The sequence below is a fragment of the Sesamum indicum genome, linkage group LG11, assembly GCF_026168435.1.
Source record: "Sesamum indicum cultivar Baizhima isolate 11 linkage group LG11, ASM2616843v1, whole genome shotgun sequence".
Lineage (NCBI taxonomy): Eukaryota > Viridiplantae > Streptophyta > Magnoliopsida > Lamiales > Pedaliaceae > Sesamum > Sesamum indicum.
In genome coordinates, this window is record NC_142667.1 from 13865620 (window position 1) to 13885888 (window position 20269).

The 20269-nt window shown below is 35.3% G+C and overlaps 5 protein-coding genes across 12 annotated transcripts; 4 read left to right on the forward strand and 1 right to left on the reverse strand.

Annotated features, from left to right (window-relative positions):
• The first annotated feature begins 463 nt into the window (after window positions 1-463).
• On the forward strand, window positions 464-3629 carry LOC105174070 (protein FLOWERING LOCUS T 1-like). Of its 2 annotated transcripts, none has more exons than XM_088875700.1 (4): window positions 464-1337; window positions 1554-1615; window positions 2071-2135; window positions 3129-3629. In XM_088875700.1, exons 1-4 carry the CDS (start codon window positions 1137-1139, stop codon window positions 3350-3352), a joined length of 552 nt encoding a protein of 183 aa, XP_088731826.1. In that variant the 5' UTR covers window positions 464-1136; the 3' UTR covers window positions 3353-3629. The 2 variants fall into 2 exon arrangements, with proteins under 2 accessions (XP_088731826.1, XP_011094344.3); XM_011096042.3 differs by having other exon boundaries at window positions 2071-2111.
• Window positions 3630-5624: 1995 nt separating this feature from the next.
• LOC105174211 (protein HEADING DATE 3A) lies at window positions 5625-8657 on the forward strand. The gene is made up of 4 exons (XM_011096238.3): window positions 5625-5927; window positions 6175-6236; window positions 7053-7093; window positions 8221-8657. The coding sequence occupies exons 1-4, from the start codon at window positions 5625-5627 to the stop codon at window positions 8448-8450; spliced, it is 636 nt and encodes a 211-aa protein (XP_011094540.2). The 3' UTR covers window positions 8451-8657.
• Window positions 8658-8982: 325 nt separating this feature from the next.
• On the forward strand, window positions 8983-10271 carry LOC105174071 (short chain aldehyde dehydrogenase 1). Its single transcript, XM_011096044.3, has 2 exons — window positions 8983-9084; window positions 9265-10271. Exons 1-2 carry the CDS (start codon window positions 9074-9076, stop codon window positions 10058-10060), a joined length of 807 nt encoding a protein of 268 aa, XP_011094346.1. The 5' UTR covers window positions 8983-9073; the 3' UTR covers window positions 10061-10271.
• Window positions 10272-10840: 569 nt separating this feature from the next.
• On the forward strand, window positions 10841-20198 carry LOC105174073 (F-box/LRR-repeat protein At1g67190). Of its 6 annotated transcripts, XM_088875369.1 has the most exons (4): window positions 11325-11435; window positions 16801-16958; window positions 17942-18152; window positions 18264-20198. In XM_088875369.1, the coding sequence occupies exon 4, from the start codon at window positions 18706-18708 to the stop codon at window positions 19963-19965; it is 1260 nt and encodes a 419-aa protein (XP_088731495.1). In that variant the 5' UTR covers window positions 11325-11435; window positions 16801-16958; window positions 17942-18152; window positions 18264-18705; the 3' UTR covers window positions 19966-20198. The 6 variants fall into 6 exon arrangements, 4 of the variants coding, with proteins under 4 accessions (XP_088731495.1, XP_020553674.1, XP_020553672.1 ...); XM_020698015.2 differs by lacking the exons at window positions 11325-11435; window positions 16801-16958 and having other exon boundaries at window positions 17593-18152; window positions 18264-19720; window positions 19802-20198; XM_020698013.2 differs by lacking the exons at window positions 11325-11435; window positions 16801-16958 and having other exon boundaries at window positions 17602-18152; window positions 18264-18567; window positions 18704-20198.
• LOC105174072 (uncharacterized) lies at window positions 11942-15066 on the reverse strand. Of its 2 annotated transcripts, none has more exons than XM_088875373.1 (3): window positions 14897-15066; window positions 12586-12899; window positions 11942-12440 (listed from the first exon to the last, which is right to left on the reverse strand). In XM_088875373.1, the coding sequence occupies exons 2-3, from the start codon at window positions 12892-12894 to the stop codon at window positions 12354-12356; spliced, it is 396 nt and encodes a 131-aa protein (XP_088731499.1). In that variant the 5' UTR covers window positions 12895-12899; window positions 14897-15066; the 3' UTR covers window positions 11942-12353. The 2 variants fall into 2 exon arrangements, with proteins under 2 accessions (XP_088731499.1, XP_088731498.1); XM_088875372.1 differs by having other exon boundaries at window positions 11945-12440; window positions 12586-12894.
• Window positions 20199-20269: the final 71 nt, after the last annotated feature.

The window sequence follows — 20269 nt, forward strand, 5'->3', positions numbered from 1 at the left end:
TGACATTTAATATGATGTTACTAATGACAATTTTTGTAATTTTTAGGAGTTTTTCTAATATTCTACAAATAAGTTATGAACTCCAGATAACTAATTTCTTTCAGAAGAGTTTATAACTTTGAAATAACGTCTTATTTTTAGAAGTTTATAAGCTCACCCGACAAAAATTACATTTTTAATCCTATAAGATAGAAGAGTTCAACACTTTTAATCCTTTACTTTACAGAATTTTCAAAATAATCACAAAATTAAGAAATTTGATACATGTGGTTCTCTGCTTTATGGAATTTTCAAAAATAGTCCCAAAATCAAGAAAATTTGCATAGTTAATTTGCTACTTTACAGGATTCATGTGACTAAACCTGAAGTTTTCTCAATTTAAATCAATTAGAAGATCTCGTAAAATAGAGAAGTAAAAGTGCTTAACTACTATGTGATGAGAGTAAAGTTGTAAAATTTGCCAAGCCCACCCAGCACATTTTTAACCTTATAGAGCAAGCAAATTAAGACATGATGAATGTAATGTTTATCATGAATCTATATAATCTAATTGGATGTGATAAGAATGCAATGTGGAGTGGAATATATATCTGAATTCTCATGGTAAAGAATCTAGTGTGTTTATCATGAATCTATTCACATGTCTCCTTCAGTTCAGGGATACCTCTCTGTGCGTGAGCATGACTGATTCTTTGTTTCCTGCGTTTGCACTTCTTCTTTTGACCCCTCCATTATACCAAATTAATGCAGACCAAATATCAAAAATGGTTGGCGTCATAAATAACTATTCCAAATGCATGGAATAATATTATCTCTATATCAACAAACATGGAATGATTGAGAGGACCATTACATGCTTTGTACTTTCTTTTAGTTCCATCTTACTTTGGGAAAAGCAGTGTGGGATGCTACCACTACTCGGCCGGGGAGATAGACTGATGGGCTGGACGGATTGATTCTGTGGCCAAACTCCCCTTGCATGCATGCCTTTGCATCATTCCTCATGTCGTCTGGTTTCAGGGAACCTACTATAAATGACAAGGAGCATCTATGCGGGCTTGCTGTAGAGACCAACACATTTTTCCATTTTCATTTGTCCATTCTGTATTTTTCCAATTAAATTCTAGCCACGCAACATGCCAAGACAAATTAAAGACCCTTTGGAAGTTAGTCGTGTCGTCGGAGATGTTGTAGACCCTTTTACATCGTCCACTAGTCTACGGATTTCCTATGGTGGCAGGACAGTGGCTAATGGCTGTGATCTGAGAACTCCCCATGTTATCAGCCAGCCCAGAGTTGAGATAGGGGGTGATGACTTTCGAACTTTCTATACTCTTGTAAGTAATTTTCTCTATTTAAACACAAAAAAAAAAGAAATAAAGAAAATCATTGTGTATTAAATACTATTTTTATCAATTATCTATATCTATTAGTACTAAAATCTTATAATCAACTTTGTTTAACCAATAATGCTCCAATGTTTTCTTTTAAGTTGGTAGTTTGTTACCATACTTTGCTAGGCAGGAGTTTTAAGTTAAAGCAATTTTTCGCAGGTTTTGGTGGACCCTGATGCGCCAAGCCCTAGCAACCCACACCTAAGAGAATACTTGCATTGGTGAATGCCTCTGGCTCTCCCTGATGCAACTACTCAATTTTCATTTTCTTTTTTTGAAAAAATATCATAATATTTTAAGATATTAATATTACATAATTTTCGTCTTTATTAATTTAAATTTTTTAATGAGTGGTTATTACATTCTATCAGAACTCAATGCCACCCATTTATAATTAAAAAGAAGGTTCAGCGTGCATGATTTATACATAAGAGGAGCATGTTAATTAAAATGTTAATATTAAATAAATTTTCTTTCCGACTCTTTAAACTTTTATGTCTAATACAATTTTATTTTATTTCATTTTTTTATAATGTCGTCTATGTCTAGACGGGGGTTTGGTGTGAACTCCTACCCATTTATTATGCTTAACACCATATTTCTATTTTTTTCTTTTATGACTATTAAATGTGTTATAATAATATGAATGTTGTTGGTGTACTAAATGGAAAAACAGGTTGGTGACAGACATCCCAGGAAGCACTGGCACAAGTTTTGGTGAGCACTCTAACTCATGCAAAGGTATATTATATGGAACAAAACATGAATCCGATGTTTCTCATCGGCCACTACATATGACAAATAAGATTCCTGAAAACCCCTACCCCTTACTTCTATCCTGTACGGACACATGATGCTTGGTGGCTTTTCTTTATCAAAGTTAGTTTGATACCTGCGCCCGGCTTTAAATTCTGCCTTTCTATTGGCTGATTCTTCGTTGGATTCCATTTTACTTACTACTTTTTTTTTTAATCACAAGCTCATAGTTCTGTCCGAATCTCAAATTGAGTGTATGTATTTTGATGTTGGCAAGTTGTCCTGAAGTGATTGGTCTCTTATATAAACTCTAAAACGTCACCCCCTCATCCGAGACTTGCGTCACTTGCATATATATGATTTTCTGCCTTTACGCTCTTTCTTTCCGTATAGAATTATAGCTACTTAAGCCACGTTTTTTTAAATTTAATATAATTATTTAAAAAATTATAAATTACTAATCAATTATTAATCTTTACTAGTAATAATTCTATATTGCTAAGAGATGCATGAGCAAACTATATATTACGAAAAAAGAAGATAATATTTTTTTTCTCACAATTGATAATCTAAAGATCGATTAGCATTAATTATAGAGAAAAATACAAGCAACCCCCTTGTGATATCGCAAATGAGCAAATTACCCCCTTATGAAAAAATAAATAGTAATTTACATCTCTTTACTTTTTAAAATACAATAATTTACCTTCCTATGTTTTTCAAAATGAAGTAATTTACCTCCCTGTATAAGGAGGTAAATTGCTTCATTTTAAGAAGTACAGAGGAGACAAATTGCTATATTTTTTTTATAGGAGTAATATACTCATTTTCATTATCACAGGGAGGTAAATTGCTATTCACTCATTAATTATATATGCATGAAGTTATAATAACTTTTGTGTTTTCACACTAATTATTTAATTTTTACATGGAAAGAAGTGTTGTGTTGTTGCTGATGGTATATATGTACGTGTACAGGAACTGAAGTTGTGTGTTACGAGAGCCCTCAGCCGACGATAGGAATCCACCGCTTGGTTTTCTTGTTGTTCCGCCAACTGGGGCGGCAGACGGTGTATGCTCCGGGGTGGCGCCAGAACTTCATAACTAGAGACTTCGCTGAAGTGTACAATCTTGGCTCGCCGGTTGCCGCTGTGTACTACAACTGCCAAAGGGAAAACGGGACTGGAGGCCGAAGATCTTAGGACAACCGCCCAATACTACTACCTCTCTTTGATATTTATATATATGAAAAGCAAGCAGTAGCGCAGCCACGTTTTCTTAAATAGCCCTTTTTAGTGTTGGGAAAATCATAGGTCAGTATATGGAGGTATGCAATAAACGGAGTATTTTAGTTAAGAAAAGATTCTTATTAGAATCAAATTCAAGTATTATTACGTTGTACTCCGAAATTGGTGTCGGCGGACTGGAGATAAGTTGCTTGATGGACTCAGGACAGGGATGTGCCCTTTCGTTTTTCTTTCCGAGGAAATTAGCCCAAATTCATGAACGTAGCTGCATTTTTAAATATATATATATATATAGGAAAATAAAAAGGCCCAAACCAGAACCAGCCCAAATTTTTGTTGCTTCTTGTGGTTGGAGGATCCAACTCCTCGCTAAGTTTTTTTACCCAAATTAAATTTGATTTAATCAAATAAATTATAAAATAAGTGTGATATATAATTTATTATTTTATTAATTTGTACACCAATCATAAAATAAGTATATTTCACTTGTCATATAATCAAATATAATCTGGTTAGGATTTTCCTTCCACATCCGTCTACCCACGACCACAACTTTAACCAAGAAAAACTTTCTCTAGCCACGAATCCTTCTCCATCACAAACCTAATGATTTTTAAGGATTGGATTAAATTTCCTATTTTAAATCATGTCGTATATATGTATATACATATTGCCACATGTATAAATCTTTATTTAAATGATGGCTTTATACAGATGCTGAGCATAATAATAATACATTAGAGAGATATGAATTAAAATGGAAAGAGAAATAAATAGGAGGGATAAATTAAGTATATATAAATAAATATGATTTGAATAAAGCTAAGAATTTTGAAAAGTAGTATATGCATTGGTGGACATCTTATCTCGTTATCATGGAATGATCCTCTATGTATCATGGAGAGACGATCATCTCATTATCGTTGTTTGCTGTCACACATGTATGTCCACATGAAGGACTTTAAGAGATGACAAGGTTAAAGGAATAATAAAAGGAGTTGGAACAAGTGGAATTCTGGCTATTTTACATTGCCATTTCCTTCTCCATCTACCAAAAGATCCCATGATGCATTACTGGTCCATATCTCTATATTCCTCTGACATACTGGAATATATTGCCAACCCTTCTATGCACTTCACCCTCCAATCTCCTCATGTTTAAACTAACCCTACATTTCCACATTCCTTTCATTCTAATAATATAATCCTATTTTTCCTATAAATTAGGTCTATATATCTCTTGCCAAATCAAGATTCAACATAATACCATATCTTTTTTATATTATTTTTGGATTTTTTCCATCATACATCGACGTACATTTACTTGTTGTGCTACAACACATCGACGTACATTTAATGAACCGTCTTTTGAGTTTGTAGTCGTGGATCCCATATTTCTAAATTCATTTGATACATGAAAACATTTGACAAGTGCGTTATGGAGTTCAGTGCTGAATTGGGTCATATTTAAACTAAACGTAGATTTGAAATTTTGAACTGGAAAAAAAAATTAACCAAAAAAATAAAATAAAATTGCATTTATTGTAAATAGTTATGTCTCTTTCTAAATCAAGATTTGGAAGTCCCACTGAATTTTTTCAGATGAATTTGCTAGCCCTCTTGGACGTACGCATGCTTTTTCTGTGAATTTATTTTAGATTGATCCTGAATGATCTCCACCACACATGATACAGAATCTACATTTAATAAAATACTTTTTTAATTTGTCGTCGATCCAGAGTGCTGCCAAGAATTCTCTCATTTCCACACGCTCAAGTAAGTTGGTTTCTGCAGCATCTAGAAGTGTCAATTTCTCCCAATTGAAATTTTTGTAAGTTGGAAAACTAGTGTTTCTCATTCCATAGACCCCCTTTAATTAAGTGGTACCTTTGTGCTTGAGCATGGTACCTCTTTGTTTCTAGATACCTGACATTGTCAATTAAATCAAAACTTTCTCCCTGCATTAATTATTAATTATAAAAATATAACCGAGCAAATAATAATAATAATAATCTTATATGTATATTTATAAATATATGTCAATAAAGAAGAAAAATATCACTATGAAAACCTAAGTATATATTTCATTTATTTTAATTCTCTCTTACTTTACAGAAAGTAATATGATGCTACGCAAGTCGCGACCACATAATAAGAAGTAGAATGAGGGGCTGGGCAGATTGATTCCGTGGGCACACTCCTTTGCATGCCTTTGCACCATTCGTGAATGTTTCGAAGACCTACTATAAATAGCAAGAAATGTACGTGCTTGTTTGCACTTGTCGAAAATCTTACAAGATTTGGCAAGCCAAACATTCTTTCGAGAAACATGGCAAGACAAATTAGGGACCCTCTGGAAGTTGGTCGTATCATCGGAGATGTTGTGGACTCTTTTAGGTCGTCTGTTGATCTTCGGGTTTATTACGGAGGCAGAATTGTGATTAATGGCTGTGATCTGAGGCCTCCCCAAGTTGCTAATCAGCCCAGAGTTGAAGTTGGGGGTGATGACTTTCGAACTTTCTATACTCTTGTAAGTACTTTCCTCCTATCTCAATAATTTATTATCGTCATTTTATGTATATATATATACACGCGCACAAGTCCTATAATGTCATGTTACACTATTTGTTATTGAAATCTTAAGTAATTACTTCAATTGTTTAACAAATGTTAAACATTTCTCCCTTCTCAAATGTAAGTACAATTTGCCACACGTGCATGCCATTCTTAGGTTATTTTTAAGGTAAACATCAAGTGATTTTTCTACATTTTTGTAGGTTTTGGTTGATCCCGATGCACCAAGTCCTAGTAACCCACACCTACGGGAATATCTGCACTGGTGATTGTCTTTAATTAACTCACCCTATTCACTGAGTTATGTGGGTAACAATATGAAAGAAAAGGTCTTTCTATTAATTATATTATATTTACGTTGATTATTTTGGTTGAATAATTCAATTCATTCATTTAGTTATTTAATTCAAATAGTAATTAGTATTGGGCATTTGGATTGTAAACGAGCCTCTATAGTGCAATGTAAATTCTGTAAAGCACAATTTGTTTTCAATTTTTGAAACAGTATTACAGTGAAAACATATTTAGTTATATGTACTTTCATTGAAAATATATTAAATTGCATAACAGTTTAATATAAAACACAATTGCATTATCTAATCAAACGTAATCTCATTTTCATGCGAAAACTGTACAAAATTAAAAATACGTGTGTTCCACTGAAAACTGAAAATTAAAAATGAAAACATAATTTGTGGTGGGTTTATATTAATTATTTTCATTTTTATTTCTTGTAAAGGACAATACTGTAATTTTTTAAAGGGAAAATTACATCGATCTTTCCAAAAATTCGGTTCAACTATGCCAATATTTTTTATCTTTTATAAATACACATCTATAAGGAAGTATCGATGTACCTTATCTCCAGAGGTATAGGTATTTATAGGTTTTTGCTCCTAAAGAGCCGTATAAATTATAATGACAACAATAAGAGGTGTATTTATAATCTTACAAAGTGTAAAAAATATTTATTTAATTAGACATAATCATAAAAATATAGAAGAAAAATTTACCCTTTTTCTTTTCTATTACACATTTTTTAACACATCATTAATGCCTTTCGTGCATTACATGAAATTAGGTTGGTTACTGACATTCCAGGAAGCACTGGCGCAAGTTTTGGTGAGTACTTTCATGTTGAATTAATTTTTCTATTTTAAATTTTAGAAATAATTATACTCTCTCCTCTTAAAATTTGTTATAATTACACATAAATTTTATGTAGTTTGAAAAATTATATCTAGCACATTTAAGATTTGCTTCCAGCTAATAAATAAGTCCTTACGTTAGTCATAATTCCCTAAATTTGCTGATATTAACAAAAAAAATAAGAAAAAATCTATAATTACCCTCGATTGACTTAGTATTGATTTATTACAGTTCAAATAATTTTTTTATGATCAAATTACCATCATGCATCTTCACGTGTTACTGCATGTGAAGTATATTTTCACCGTTATAAGGGTAGTTTAGTTCGAAAAAAAATGTTTAACCCACAATAAGTCAGTAATAAGCCAATATAGGATAAATATCAATTTTCATTCAGTTTTTTTTGTTAATAACAACAAATTTAGTGAATTTTGAGTAACGAATAAACTTATTTGTTAGGCAGAAGCAAACTTTATGGATATTAAATATAATTTCTCAAACTATAGGAGGTTTTTGTGTACTTAGACCAAATTTTAAGAGAGAAAAGTGTAATTATCCCTAAACTTTACTGTGTTTTTATTTTGATTAATACACATGATGTGTATAAAGATTTTTGCGCTCTCTCAACAATTTTTTTTTTCAATTTCATGCTATATGATATCAAATTAACATTAGAACATTCCACCTTTCCCATGTCTCTCTTGGACCACTAATATCATAAACAGGGAAAGCTATCTAAAGATTCTTGAAAACCTTAATCTTGTAGAATTCTTTTGTACGTAAGCAGATGGGTGTCGGGTGAGTTCGGGTCTCATTCCATATCCCTCCCTCCCCCCCCCCCCCCCCCCAAATAAAAAGTTGGATTCCAGCGGCTTTAACTCCTGGCTTGTCATTGGCCACTTCTTTATTGGATTTCATTTTGAAACAGTGATAAAAATATATCAAAACTGTCACTATTAACAGTCAGTGACGAAGGAATTATAATTAGTGATACGGTATATATGTTTAATTCATATGTCAGCGACCAAACAAAAAGCACTCTCTCTCAATACAAATTATGAATAATGATACTATCACTAATGTTTATTTTCTTGGTTCAGGAACTGAAGTGGTGTGCTACGAAAGCCCTCGGCCGACGATGGGAATCCACCGCCTTGTTTTCGTGCTGTTCCGTCAGCTGGGGCGGCAGACGGTGTATGCTCCAGGGTGGCGTCAGAACTTCATAACCAGAGACTTTGCTGAACTCTACAACCTTGGCTCGCCGGTCGCAGCTGTGTACTACAACTGCCAAAGAGAAAGTGGCACCGGAGGCCGAAGATCTGTTAACTAGTGAAAGCGATGATAGCTAGAAATCAAACTATATTAAGCTACGTATTTTTAGTGCAATAAATGAACTGTTCCAGTCCAATGTATCAATATGCTGTATCCCAACCCAATGGTCAACAGCGGCCACTTAACCGTTTAAACTTTTATATGTGGTGGTCATTTAGCATGTTGGCTTCTTCAATGATTGATGCTGCATGCATCAACTTTTATATGTGGTGGTCGTTTAGCATATTCGTTTGTTCAATAACTGATATTGCATATAATTGATGCTGCATGTGTTAGACATAAGGTACTTGAGTTGAAATGCTTGTGGTTCAGTTCACTACATTGTGCATTGAATTTGAGTTGCTTCCTTAATTACGTCACGCCGTTGAAGGAAAAACCATCCTGATCAGCTGTCAATTTTGAATGTGGTTAACCAAATTATGACTAGTCAAGAGTTTCTACTCCCATTCCAATTTTGTTATCATTAATTCCTTGTACATGGTTAGACCATTCGTCTTGACTAGTTGTCTAATCTACACTATAAAACAAACCCATTTCACCCACTGCAACCTCACGAGTAAGAAGAGTTTTCATCAGTAGTCGCAAATTAATAGGACCACGTCTTTGGCAAGTACTGATTCTATGGCGAATAGGTGATCCATCTTTTTGCATTTTATCTACATCAATTGAGACAAATTTGTAACTTTACGATAATTTTTATGTAACTAGTTGCTCTCCACTCAATTTACAACTGTTAATTAAAGAAATATTCGGATAAAATTTGAATCATATATTTGTTACTGTTTTTATATTCCTGTATATATATATGGCAGGCTAGAAGGAAAGGTAGCACTGATCACCGGCGGTGCCAGAGGAATCGGCGAGGCTACGGCCAAGCTATTCGCCAAACACGGCGCAAAAGTCATTATCGCCGACATCCAGGACGAGCGCGGCCACGCCATCTGCAAAGAGTTCCCCTCCATTTCCTATGTTCACTGCGATGTCACTAAGGAATCCGACGTCAAGAGCGCCGTCGACGGCGCCGTGTCCCAGCACGGTAAGCTGGACATCATGTTCAACAACGCGGGGATCACCGTGCCGATGCAGTACTCCTCAGTCTTAGACTCGGAAAAGAGCCACTTCGAGAAGGTGTTCAATGTGAACGTTTACGGCGCGTTCCTAGGCGCCAAGCACGCGGCGCGAGTGATGATTCCCGCGAAGAAAGGGAGCATCATATTCACATCGAGCGTCTCCGCCGTGACCGCCCTTGAGTTCCCGATCTCGTACGCTTCCTCCAAGTACGCCGTGATTGGGCTCACAAACCAGCTCTGCTTGGAGCTCGGGAAACACGGGATTCGAGTCAACTGCATTTCTCCTTTCCTGATTCCGACTCCGATGTTGGCAGACGCTATGGGAGGCGCGGTGGACGTGAAGAAGGCGGCTGAGTGGGTGGCTGCGTCGGCGACACTGAAGGGGCCGCCGGTGGAAGCGGACGATATAGCGGAAGCGGCGATCTTTCTTGGAAGCGATGAGTCTAAGTATGTGAGTGGACTGAACCTGGTGGTGGATGGAGGTTATAGCAAGGTTAATCCAACAATTAGCTCGGCTATGAGAGGCGTTCGCATCTGAGGACTTTTCGTGTATGTTGGAAAATTCTACCTCAAAATTGGAATTGATCGAATATGCATCAATCATTTGATAATTATAAATACCACCCACCTAATAATTATCAAATTAAATTTAAATAAAAAAATTTCCTCTATTATATAATAAAATGTAATAACTTTTGATGTCCTTTACCGACATACATCGCATGAATAAAGTATTGAATTATAAGTTATGAGCATAGTGATATATTCATCACCAATTTCAATTCTTTATGTTATATTATCTGAATAAAATTAATTTATTATGTTGAGGGTGGTGCAGTCGGTCAGAGACTATGTACACATCTTGCATATCGATCATCATTTTCTTGGCATTCGTCAGCCTATAATGTTGTGAACCTTCTAATTGTCCTCGTATCATTTTTCGAAAGTTGAACCTTCTTCCGGCATGGATCCTTTCGGCAAAGCATTGGGAGGCGACTCCATGGCATATGTCTAGTTTTCGAAATTTAGGCCTATCATCAGATTTCGTAGCTACCCGAAGTTGTTAGTTCCCACCATAATACCTCATGGCTACAGCCTTGCACAAAATGAGTACATGATTAGCAAATAATAGAGTGAGAGTACTTTTAAACATTTAACTAAGGGAATGAGTTACATTTCTATCTTAAAATATTTCGGAGGTCTATTTTGTATTAGAGTCCATGTAGAACATTAGTCTAGCTACTAACACTTTTTTCATTATCAAGGAGATTTCACATATTTGACAGAAAAATTATAATTGTCAGGGCCTATCTAGTAATCCCACCCACTCCTAATCTCCCTTGGTATCATCCATTTTACCTTGGAGAATAGAATTTTGAATTAACTACTATTAAGACACCCTTTTTTGAGTTATCAGGTCAGGCCCGTTTCCTCTTGTATTTTCATATTCCTAAGATGTCGAGACTATAGCTAAATATAACTTTGCATTTGTGCTTTATCATTTCTGACACTCTTTTTCTGCAATAATGCTCAATAACCATCAATTTTTCTCTAGTGCACAAAATTGCAAACAAAATAAGACCAAGAAATAGTGCATGCATTGCACGTGATTTGCCATGTCCTTTAATTAGGAAAAGAATATCTGTTTGCTTGCTGACTAGAAATTGGTCCGATTCATTGAGGTAGCCCCAAACTAATAAAAATACTATTGGGCCTGGACTTATTTTATATAGACAAAATATATTAGAGTAAAAGGAGGCCCACCAGCCCAATCAACACCGTGTATATAAACTTACTTTGGTACGAGATTCAGGCATTCAGCTGCAGCTTAAAGTCCTTACTTTTGGTGAGCATTCATTCCTCGCTTCCAACCGTCGGCGTGAAGCAATTCCGCCGACTACGGCCGGAAATTGGTAAGGTGTTGTACTTGAACCTTACTTGATTTTCATATTGGTTTGAACTGCACTTTGCCTTCTTTTTTTCTTCATTTGTTTTTGTATGTATTTGGCCGTGCGGATTGTTGTTTGTAGTCAGACTATTATAATTTTGGTGTTTTTTGTTTTTAAATGCTTTATAGGTTTAACTGAATATGTGCAAGTAGAGTTGTAATTTTCGTGTGACTGATTTTTCCTTGAACACGGAAATCAGGTAGTGCTAGTTTTTGTATTGTAACTTGTGGGTTTCAAATGATAATACTCCAGATAACTGTAAAATGCTATTTACATGGCCACGACAAGTTTGGCGGAGGCTGCAGAAATAGTGTTACCACCGATGGCCGAATGACCTTGAGACTTACTGGTGCAATGACTGCTAGAATATGTAATAGTCCTTTTACATCGTCAGCCTGAAGCGACTGCTGCAGCAGCCTGACATACTCCTTGATTATCAATTAATATATAATATGACACAATTGGGAAAAAAAGAACACATAATACACATCCATAACACCATGATAAGCCCAAGAGAGAGATTGGTTTGGTCTAATTTGTTTATGGATGTTGGCCTATTGATTGTTAACCGTTCCCTTTATAAAGTTTGTCATAACTAATTTACTATGACCAAAATTGACTGTGGGGAGAACTAATAAGATGCAAACTGAAGGATAAGAGATGTGCACCTGTAGACCGTTATTTTCTCATTAAAGAAAAGAGAAAGTCCTAGCTTGTATGAATGTTGACTGTCTGAGTGTCATACAAGCATTGGGTTGATAGAATTTTCAGACTGATGGTGTTTGAATACCAGAACTTTTAACAAAACATGAAAATTATTGGGAAAAGATCAAATTATTCTGACAAGGTTAAAGTACCACACATGGGTACCAGCAGTTTGCATTACTCGAATTTAACTCCACTTTCAAAGATCTGGCACATGAGGTCAAAATTCTGTTCTCCAATGTACACTCCATTCCTGAAACGAGCCTGGAAGGGAAGCAAAGTGTTGTTTAGGTTAATGGACTGTTTGGATTCATATGTTTATAATATCTGTAATATCTTTCGTCCAGATTGAATGAGAGAGAACTGAGAAGTTGTGTGTGAAATGAATGAGAGAGACAGACAGCTTTACCTTGTATTTCGTCCTCAATATTGTCTCATTGCCATGAACAACATTTTGCTTCTTGTTCCAGTAAATTCCCTCCTGATTCAGCAGTTCTGAGAACTCTTGGTACCTTTTCTTAAGGTGTTTGAATCTCGACCTCAGAAAACGATCTGAATAAATTGCACCAAATGCTGCACGAAACTTCCTGAACACATAAACCTGGCTTTCTGGTCTGAAAGTTGAACCTGGTATATATCCCTTTTCGATCTCCTCAGCCATCATTTTTAGGAATTGGAACTCACCATGTCCTCTGTATCCTGGTACTACATTGGCCATCTGCACTTTGTAAACCAAATTGCATGTGAAAGAAGTAAGAGTTCAGCACTTGGTGGTATGAAATAACATCATTGCAGGACATATATGCATTGGCTGCAGGCTAGACGTTGAAATTAGGTTTTTCTTGAGATACGCTATTCTCAAAGAAGAAAATTCTGTTGGCTGAGCTTCTTTAGAGCTTTCATTTTGTGATGGCAATGAGAGGAATTGCCATTCCTTGGAAAGCAAGGTTGTGGAATGTGGCACCTCCCTTGTCCAGACATCTTGATTTTCTTAGTGTAGTTTCAGTAATTGCCCTTATTGGTTTGGGATTTCTCTCTTTCTGACTAATATCTAATGATTTTGAAGCCGTATGTATAAAGTGCTATCTTTGCGAAATATAATATGCTTTTTTCTACGTTTCAAAAAAATTACTATGTGATCTTAATTTTTATCAAAAATGACATCTTGTTTAGAGCCCAGTCAAGTGCTATATTCTTTGCCCATATTCAAACATGTAGGAAAGCCCTTTCTGTATAGCCTGAAAAACACTCATCAAGAAGTGGGTAAGGACTCTATGGTGGGCCCCTAAGGCTGCCAGAAAACAGCAACTTCAGATTGTGCTTGCTGCTTTTGCTATTCCTAACAAGGACATGTTATTTACCATGATCAGATCCTCTAAAATAGTGATCAATCAGAACTCTGAGTTTGAGTAAACATTTTACTTGTTGATGAATGTATGAGTGGAAAGGGGTTGTTTCTTTGAAGGTGTTAGTTTACAAGTGAGGGCATGGTGGGGTTTTGAGTTAGGCAACTTTAATCCTTCATCAAAATGCGGTTTGCACCTAAGGTTGCAGCACTGAATCTGATAGTTCTCTATTATGTATGTTTGAGAATCTGATATTTGGTCTAGAAATTAAGTTCATTGATGTGGCTAGACTGGTCTTGAGCACAATATGTTGACCTTGTGAACATTAGGCTCCCTGTATGAATATGTTGACTTCCTGAACATTATGTTTCTTGTTCTTGGAGATTGTGTCCCGACTTCAGGAACATAAATTTTTGTTTTTATTCATTTTTTATGACTGCTCTACTTACTAATTTTTTTTATGTATGTCTTTATACTGAATCTGCAATATACTAAATGACATGGCTTAGTGTATGGCCCATGTAAACTGCCTCATCAAATCTATTTTCTGTTCATTCATGTTTAATTCAGTTCCCACCATAATACTTCATGGCTACAGCCTTGCACAAAATGAGTACATGATTAACAAATAATAGAGTGAGAGTACTTTTAAACATTTAACTAAGGGAGAGAGTTACATCTCTATCTTAAAATATTCCACAGGTCTATTTTGTATTAGAGTCCATGTAGAACATTAGTCTAGCTACTAACACCTTTTTCATTATCAAGGAGATTTCACATACCTGACAGAAAAATTATAATTGTCAAGGCCCTAACTATTAATCCCATCCACTCCTAATCTCCCTTGCTATCATCCATTTTATCTTGGAGAATAGAATTTTGAATTAACTACTATTAAGACATCCCGTTTTGAGTTCTCAGGTCTAGCCCGTTTCCTCCTGTATTTTCATATTCCTAAGATGTCGAGGTTGTAGCTAAATATAACTTTGCATTTGTACTTTATCATTTCTGACACTCTTTTTCCCCAATAATGCTCAATAACCATCAATTTTTCGCTAGTCTGCCACATAGAAGATTTTACGGCATGCTTATTTTCTTCAAACTGACTAATTCTTCTATACTAAATTCTTCAGACTTTTCTATTCTTTCCTCTCTAGGATAAACTTTGCGGAGATTCAAATTACTGCTCTTGTTAAATATAGACAAAAAAAGAAACTAGGTTAATGTAGATTTATATTTAGAACACATGGATAAATTGAGTGCACAAAATTGCAAACAAAATCTAATTGTTGAAAACAAAACTGAGCTCTAAATCTGAACAATCTCCGGATTAAACTCCAGAAATTCTAGAAATAAGTAAAATTTATGACTGACCTTGTCTGGTGGAGACTCTTTCTTGCCGAAGCGAGAGATGGCCTTTGGGAAATCAATAAAATGAAATAAGCACAGATATGAGGAACCACAATTAAGCAGTCTGCGTAGTTTTCACCAACTCTTGTGAACTTTGTATTTCCCGCTTTTTGGCACTTTTTGAGTCAGTTACTCTCCTTTAGGTGCTTTCTGGCTGTATTCAGGCGCAATAAAGTTGATAAGTGGGATTGCATAAATTCCATTTTAATTTAAGAACCAATAATTAATTCTAGACTCCTTCCTAAAAGATACTTGGTTTTTTTTTTTCAAATTATTCAAATAATACTAGAATCTATGTAATTGAATACAGGTTGAGAAATTATAACTTTCTTGATACTTATATGTTAATAATGCTGCCTTTAGTTTATGTTCAATGTTTATAATAATTCCAACTACTTGAAGTCAGTTTCTACAGTACTGCAATGGAAAATCCAGCATCGATTAATGTAAATTAATTTTACAATGAAATAATAGCATTACCTGCTCTTAGTTACATATTGGTATAGCTTTGAAGGGCAGACAACGAAGGATTTTCATCACTCGTGAAATAAGGGCCTTGAATCTCATTCGAACCAAAATAGGGAAATATTCTTATCGAAGGTAAAGAAAACCGAAGTTATCTCTTCTTGTTATTGCTAAAAGATAATGAAAAGAGTCTACAAGGTATTTCAAAATTTTAAATATCCAATTTAACTAGGAATGGTATTATTCTTTTACATATAAAATCATACCTTTAGATTTGCAGTTGAGCACCTCATTCAACAAGTCACTCTCTAAGTGCAGCCTGGGTTCAACTTTTTTATGGCCTTTTATACTAAGCCAACCTAAGTCTTTTAGGATTGAGTAAGGCGTGAGAAGTCCGGGGGATGTAATAATGCTTGTATGACTATTACATTGTTATCAAAGTTGAAAGACATTAGGTAGAGAGATTTATCTTCTTATCTTCTGTCTGTTCTTACTGTTTGAATTGAGTTTGCTGGGGTTCTGGGAGTATCGACTTCTGCAAGTTGACACCTAAATTGGTGCTAACTCGTACAAGTACAACTTTGATAAGCTGTTTGTATGGTATTTGGGATTGATAGGATTTGAGCCAAGTGTTGAATGTGTTCTGAAGTACTCCCGAAGAAATTTGCCTGCTACTTTTATCAGATAAACTAATGCAGGGGCGCTGTTGTAACTTGTAATCCATTGCATTGTTGGTTGTACAAGTTTGAACCTAGTTTAGGTGGTCACATGATCTACTCTTTGCTGAGTGCAAACATCTACTGACTTTCTATTAGGTGTCTGCGCCTGTTGCATGCTCCCGTGACTCATTTGAGTCCCTTTTTTCTTAAATTCTAACTTGGATAACCTCACGAAATTTGGTTATTCCATCCTCTTTGTTGCTTCAAACTGGAGTCTCAACTGCTGTCTTTCATATAGTTTTGATGTGTTTGTAAAGTAAGTTTTTTCTTATTTTCTTGTGAATAGATCAAAATTAATATTTATCAATCAATCTCGAAGGGCGATGACTTTTCCGGAAATCTTCCATGACAGCAGCTAGAAGCAGACTTGCAAAGCAAGGCACCAGCCCTTGAGTTGCTATGAAATTTCTCACGGAAGCTTCCTTTCATTACTACATGATGAAGCTTGCCAGAACATCTAAGCATTTCTCATTTGTAGACCGCAACCCATGTGAAACTAAGGTTTCGAATCCACCTAGCAGCCGTCATCTGAATTCCCCAACTATGTATAGTACGATCGTCAAAATGCAGTTTACTTTATTCCATAACTAAATTAGAATAGAAACAGCAGTTTATGCATATGGTTGAAACTTCATTCCGTGGGGATCATGTTGTTTCCCATTTTCTAATTGATTCATTCTGCAGCAGCGATATTAGGTGCAGTATCTCTTGCAAGTGCTTGTGGATGGTATTGCTGGGAATGATGGATTAATCACCTGGCAACTCCTTTCTGTTGAAATTACAGAACGACCAAGTCTTGGCCTAAGTTAATTGTTTCTTGACAAGGTTTGCTTGTGGATAAGGTGAATATTTTGGCACAGCTTTATAATTTGGTTAAGTTTGGCAATATTAAAGGCAAGAGTTATGAGAGTCGGAAAACATAATACTAGTGAAGCAAACAAGAAGAGAAAACGAAGGGAAAGATGAGCTGATAATACTTCGAATTGTCGAATTAATTCTAATCACATAGTATTAAGTACTGTAATGATTTGATTGGGTTTTACTTTTTCACTAAATTTGGACAGGATTTAGTGGATCGGCTCATAGAAAATGATATCTGTAATAAAGGAATGCAAGTAAGATATAGGCCTTAACTTTCTTTCTACTTTATATATTGGTAAATGCAACGACTTTATTTGAAATTTGACGGAATTATAAATATGCACATCAATATTTTGGGAAATTATCAATATTCATAATATTTGATAAAGTTATGTATTTTTAAGATAGAGTTTTAAAATTGTTAATTTTGATTTTGTTGTATTTTTTTTAAAAAAAATAATTGAAAAATTATAAAAAAAGTTATAATTTTTTAATCCATAAAATTTTTTTGGTTAGCTAATCATAAAATTTAAATTAATGATTAATGGATTGTATTAGTTGTTAAATGATTATGGTATTGATAATTTCTCGATAATAAGAGATTTGAAATTATATCAAATTTAACGAGAGATTGTAATTTAATCTTAGCAAATACTTTTGGTTGCAATTTTTGTGCCTTTGTCCAAATAACTAATATGAGAAATTGTTTCATACTTAATTCTCAAATAATTATAACTACTAAAAAAAAAGCACGAATATATCTATTTCTTGTCCAAATTCAAGTAACTTTAAACTCTCTCTCTCTCGATATGATTGGCTAAGCTTTATACGCAAGTAAATAAACAAAACAATAATACAGTCGTCAAAATACACCCAATTGAAGTGAAGTGGGTGTACACTGTACACTACTTCTTTATGACGTACTAATATACATACACACCTTCACTATGTTGTATTTTCTCAGTTTTCACGCACTCACACGCAGAGAGCAGCTGCTTGACCTTTTCCCCACCTTCCAGCGAATCAGATTCCACCCTTTTTTAACTCTTTCTTCTTCCCTCTTTATTCTTTTCACCCAAATCTCTCTTTCTATTTATAAATACACTTTTATGCGTACGATTTGATTGTTCCCACCGATCGTTCCCGCTTCCGTTTATTATCGTCGGAATCTTCAGGTTAGGACCCTTCTTTTTCTACCGGTGCTTGTAACTATATTTTATGCTTTTGGTTTATAAATGTTGGCGTGATATGTAAGTTTATGCATTTTCTTCAACATATGGTTTCAGGTGTAGATTTGGTGATAGTTTCTCAAGTTAACGGAAGTTTATGCCTTTCCCTAGATATTCAAGTGAAGAAAGACTTTGATACTGTACTTGTAGCATTGATCAGTTTCTATTAGAATCAAAAAACGCGGATGTGTTGTTGAATGAACGGATTCTGGGCTTGTTGTTTCGGATTTTCTGACTTCTTATTGAATAGACCCAACTTTCATGAAGATATTAGTTGGGGTTGTTGAAGATTCGACATTTCCTTTCTGGGTTTGATCAGCTGCGACAGTTCAGGGAGAATGCTTTGAGCATAAATCAGATGGTAGGTTCGAAATACCAGAATAATTGTTATGTCGATTTGGATTGCTTACTTCTGCACTTAGTTCCAGAATTTGATTAAACTGGGTGAGCTGTTGCATTCCTGTGGTCCGTTCTTTTACCGTTGTTTTATTGGTTAGATATGGAGTCTCTTCCCGTTGAGGTAGTTGGGAACATACTATCGCGGCTTGGGGCTGCCCGGGATGTTGTAATTGCATCTGCAACTTGCCGGAAGTGGCAGGAAGCTTGGAGGAATCATCTCCACACTCTTACGTTTAATTCTAATGATTGGCCTTTGTATCATGAATTTTCCACTAGTAGACTAGAGATACTTGTTACTCAAACTATATTCCAAACAAAAGGACTGCAGTGCCTTTCCATAATTATGGATGATGTAGATGAATTCTCTGCTGCTCCGGTGATTGCTTGGCTCATGTACACTAGAGAAACTTTACGCCAGCTGCATTACAATGTGAGAACAACACCTAATATTAATATCCTAGAGAAGTGTGGTCGGCAGAAGCTTGAAGTGTTGGCTTTGGCTCACAATACAATTACCGGAGTTGAACCCTGTTATCAGAAATTTCCTTGTCTTAGATCTCTTTCTTTGAGTTATGTCAGTATATCAGCCTTGGATCTGAGTCTTCTTCTTACTGCCTGTCCAAAAATTGAGAACTTGGCCCTCGTCAGTCTAGATATTGTCATGTCTGATCCACAGGCAATGATGGATTTGAGTAGTTGTTCCTTAAAGGATATTTATGTTGAAGCTATCAGTTTGGATAAGTTTATTTTGGAGGCAGATAGCCTAGAAAAGTTGCACTTGAAAGATTGTACACTTGAAGTTTTTGAGCTTGTAGGTAAGGGGATGTTGAGATTCCTAAAGGTTGATGATGTTAGTGTCATCCATCTTGATATTGGAGAGAGTGCTGAAAACCTGGAGATTGTTGATGTGAGCAATTTCACTATCATGTGGGCAAAGTTCCATCATATGATCTCACGATCATCAAAGTTGAGAAAGCTTAGGCTATGGGGTGTTGTATTTGACGATGATGATGAGTTTGTTGACATAGAGACAATTTCTTCATGCTTTCCTTTATTGAGCCATCTATCCCTGAGTTATGACCTAAGAGAGGCAGCACTTCAGTATGGCTTACAAGGTTCTTTTGTTTTGGAAAATGTGATTGTTTTGGAACTTGGGTGGACGGTAATTAATGACCTATTCTCAACGTGGGTTTCAGGACTTCTGGAAAGGTGCCCTCTTCTAAAGAAGTTGGTCGTCCATGGGGTTGTGTCTGAGACCAAAACCCATGAAGAGTGCAACATGTTGGCTAACTTTACTTCATCCATTGTAAAACTCATGAGGAAGTACATGCACGTGGAGGTTCAATTTGAGTATGAATAGATATTTTACTGCAAGAAGCTTGTCATCAGATATGAACTACAGAAGCAGGCAGATAGCTCTCGATCAAGATTCTTCATTTGTTGCTGATCTGGTCCTTCTCAGATAATTTTTGGACTTAGACCAGTTGTGTGTTGCTGATATTCTTTCTGTACAATTTCAGGTTATGTTACCTGTTGTGACTCTTTTCTTTTTTCATAATTCTTAAAGGAAGGATGCTTTTTTTTCTGTTTCCATCATGACAAAATTCTCATATCATATGTATTTCTGCTTCTAATATTTGTATCTTATCTCTCTATCTACCCAA

Coding starts and splice junctions, on each gene's coding strand:
- LOC105174070 (XM_088875700.1), top strand. CDS start 1,137: ATGCCAAGACAAATTAAAGACCCTTTGGAAGTTAGTCGTGTCGTCGGA. Junction 1,338..1,553: donor TTCGAACTTTCTATACTCTT/GTAAGTAATTTT, acceptor AATTTTTCGCAG/GTTTTGGTGGACCCTGATGC. Junction 1,616..2,070: donor CTAAGAGAATACTTGCATTG/GTGAATGCCTCT, acceptor ATGGAAAAACAG/GTTGGTGACAGACATCCCAG.
- LOC105174211 (XM_011096238.3), top strand. CDS start 5,625: ATGTTTCGAAGACCTACTATAAATAGCAAGAAATGTACGTGCTTGTTT. Junction 5,928..6,174: donor TTCGAACTTTCTATACTCTT/GTAAGTACTTTC, acceptor ACATTTTTGTAG/GTTTTGGTTGATCCCGATGC. Junction 6,237..7,052: donor CTACGGGAATATCTGCACTG/GTGATTGTCTTT, acceptor ACATGAAATTAG/GTTGGTTACTGACATTCCAG.
- LOC105174072 (XM_088875373.1), bottom strand. CDS start 12,894: ATGGCCAATGTAGTACCAGGATACAGAGGACATGGTGAGTTCCAATTC. Junction 12,441..12,585: donor TATTGAGGACGAAATACAAG/GTAAAGCTGTCT, acceptor CTTCCCTTCCAG/GCTCGTTTCAGGAATGGAGT.
- LOC105174073 (XM_088875369.1), top strand. CDS start 18,706: ATGGAGTCTCTTCCCGTTGAGGTAGTTGGGAACATACTATCGCGGCTT.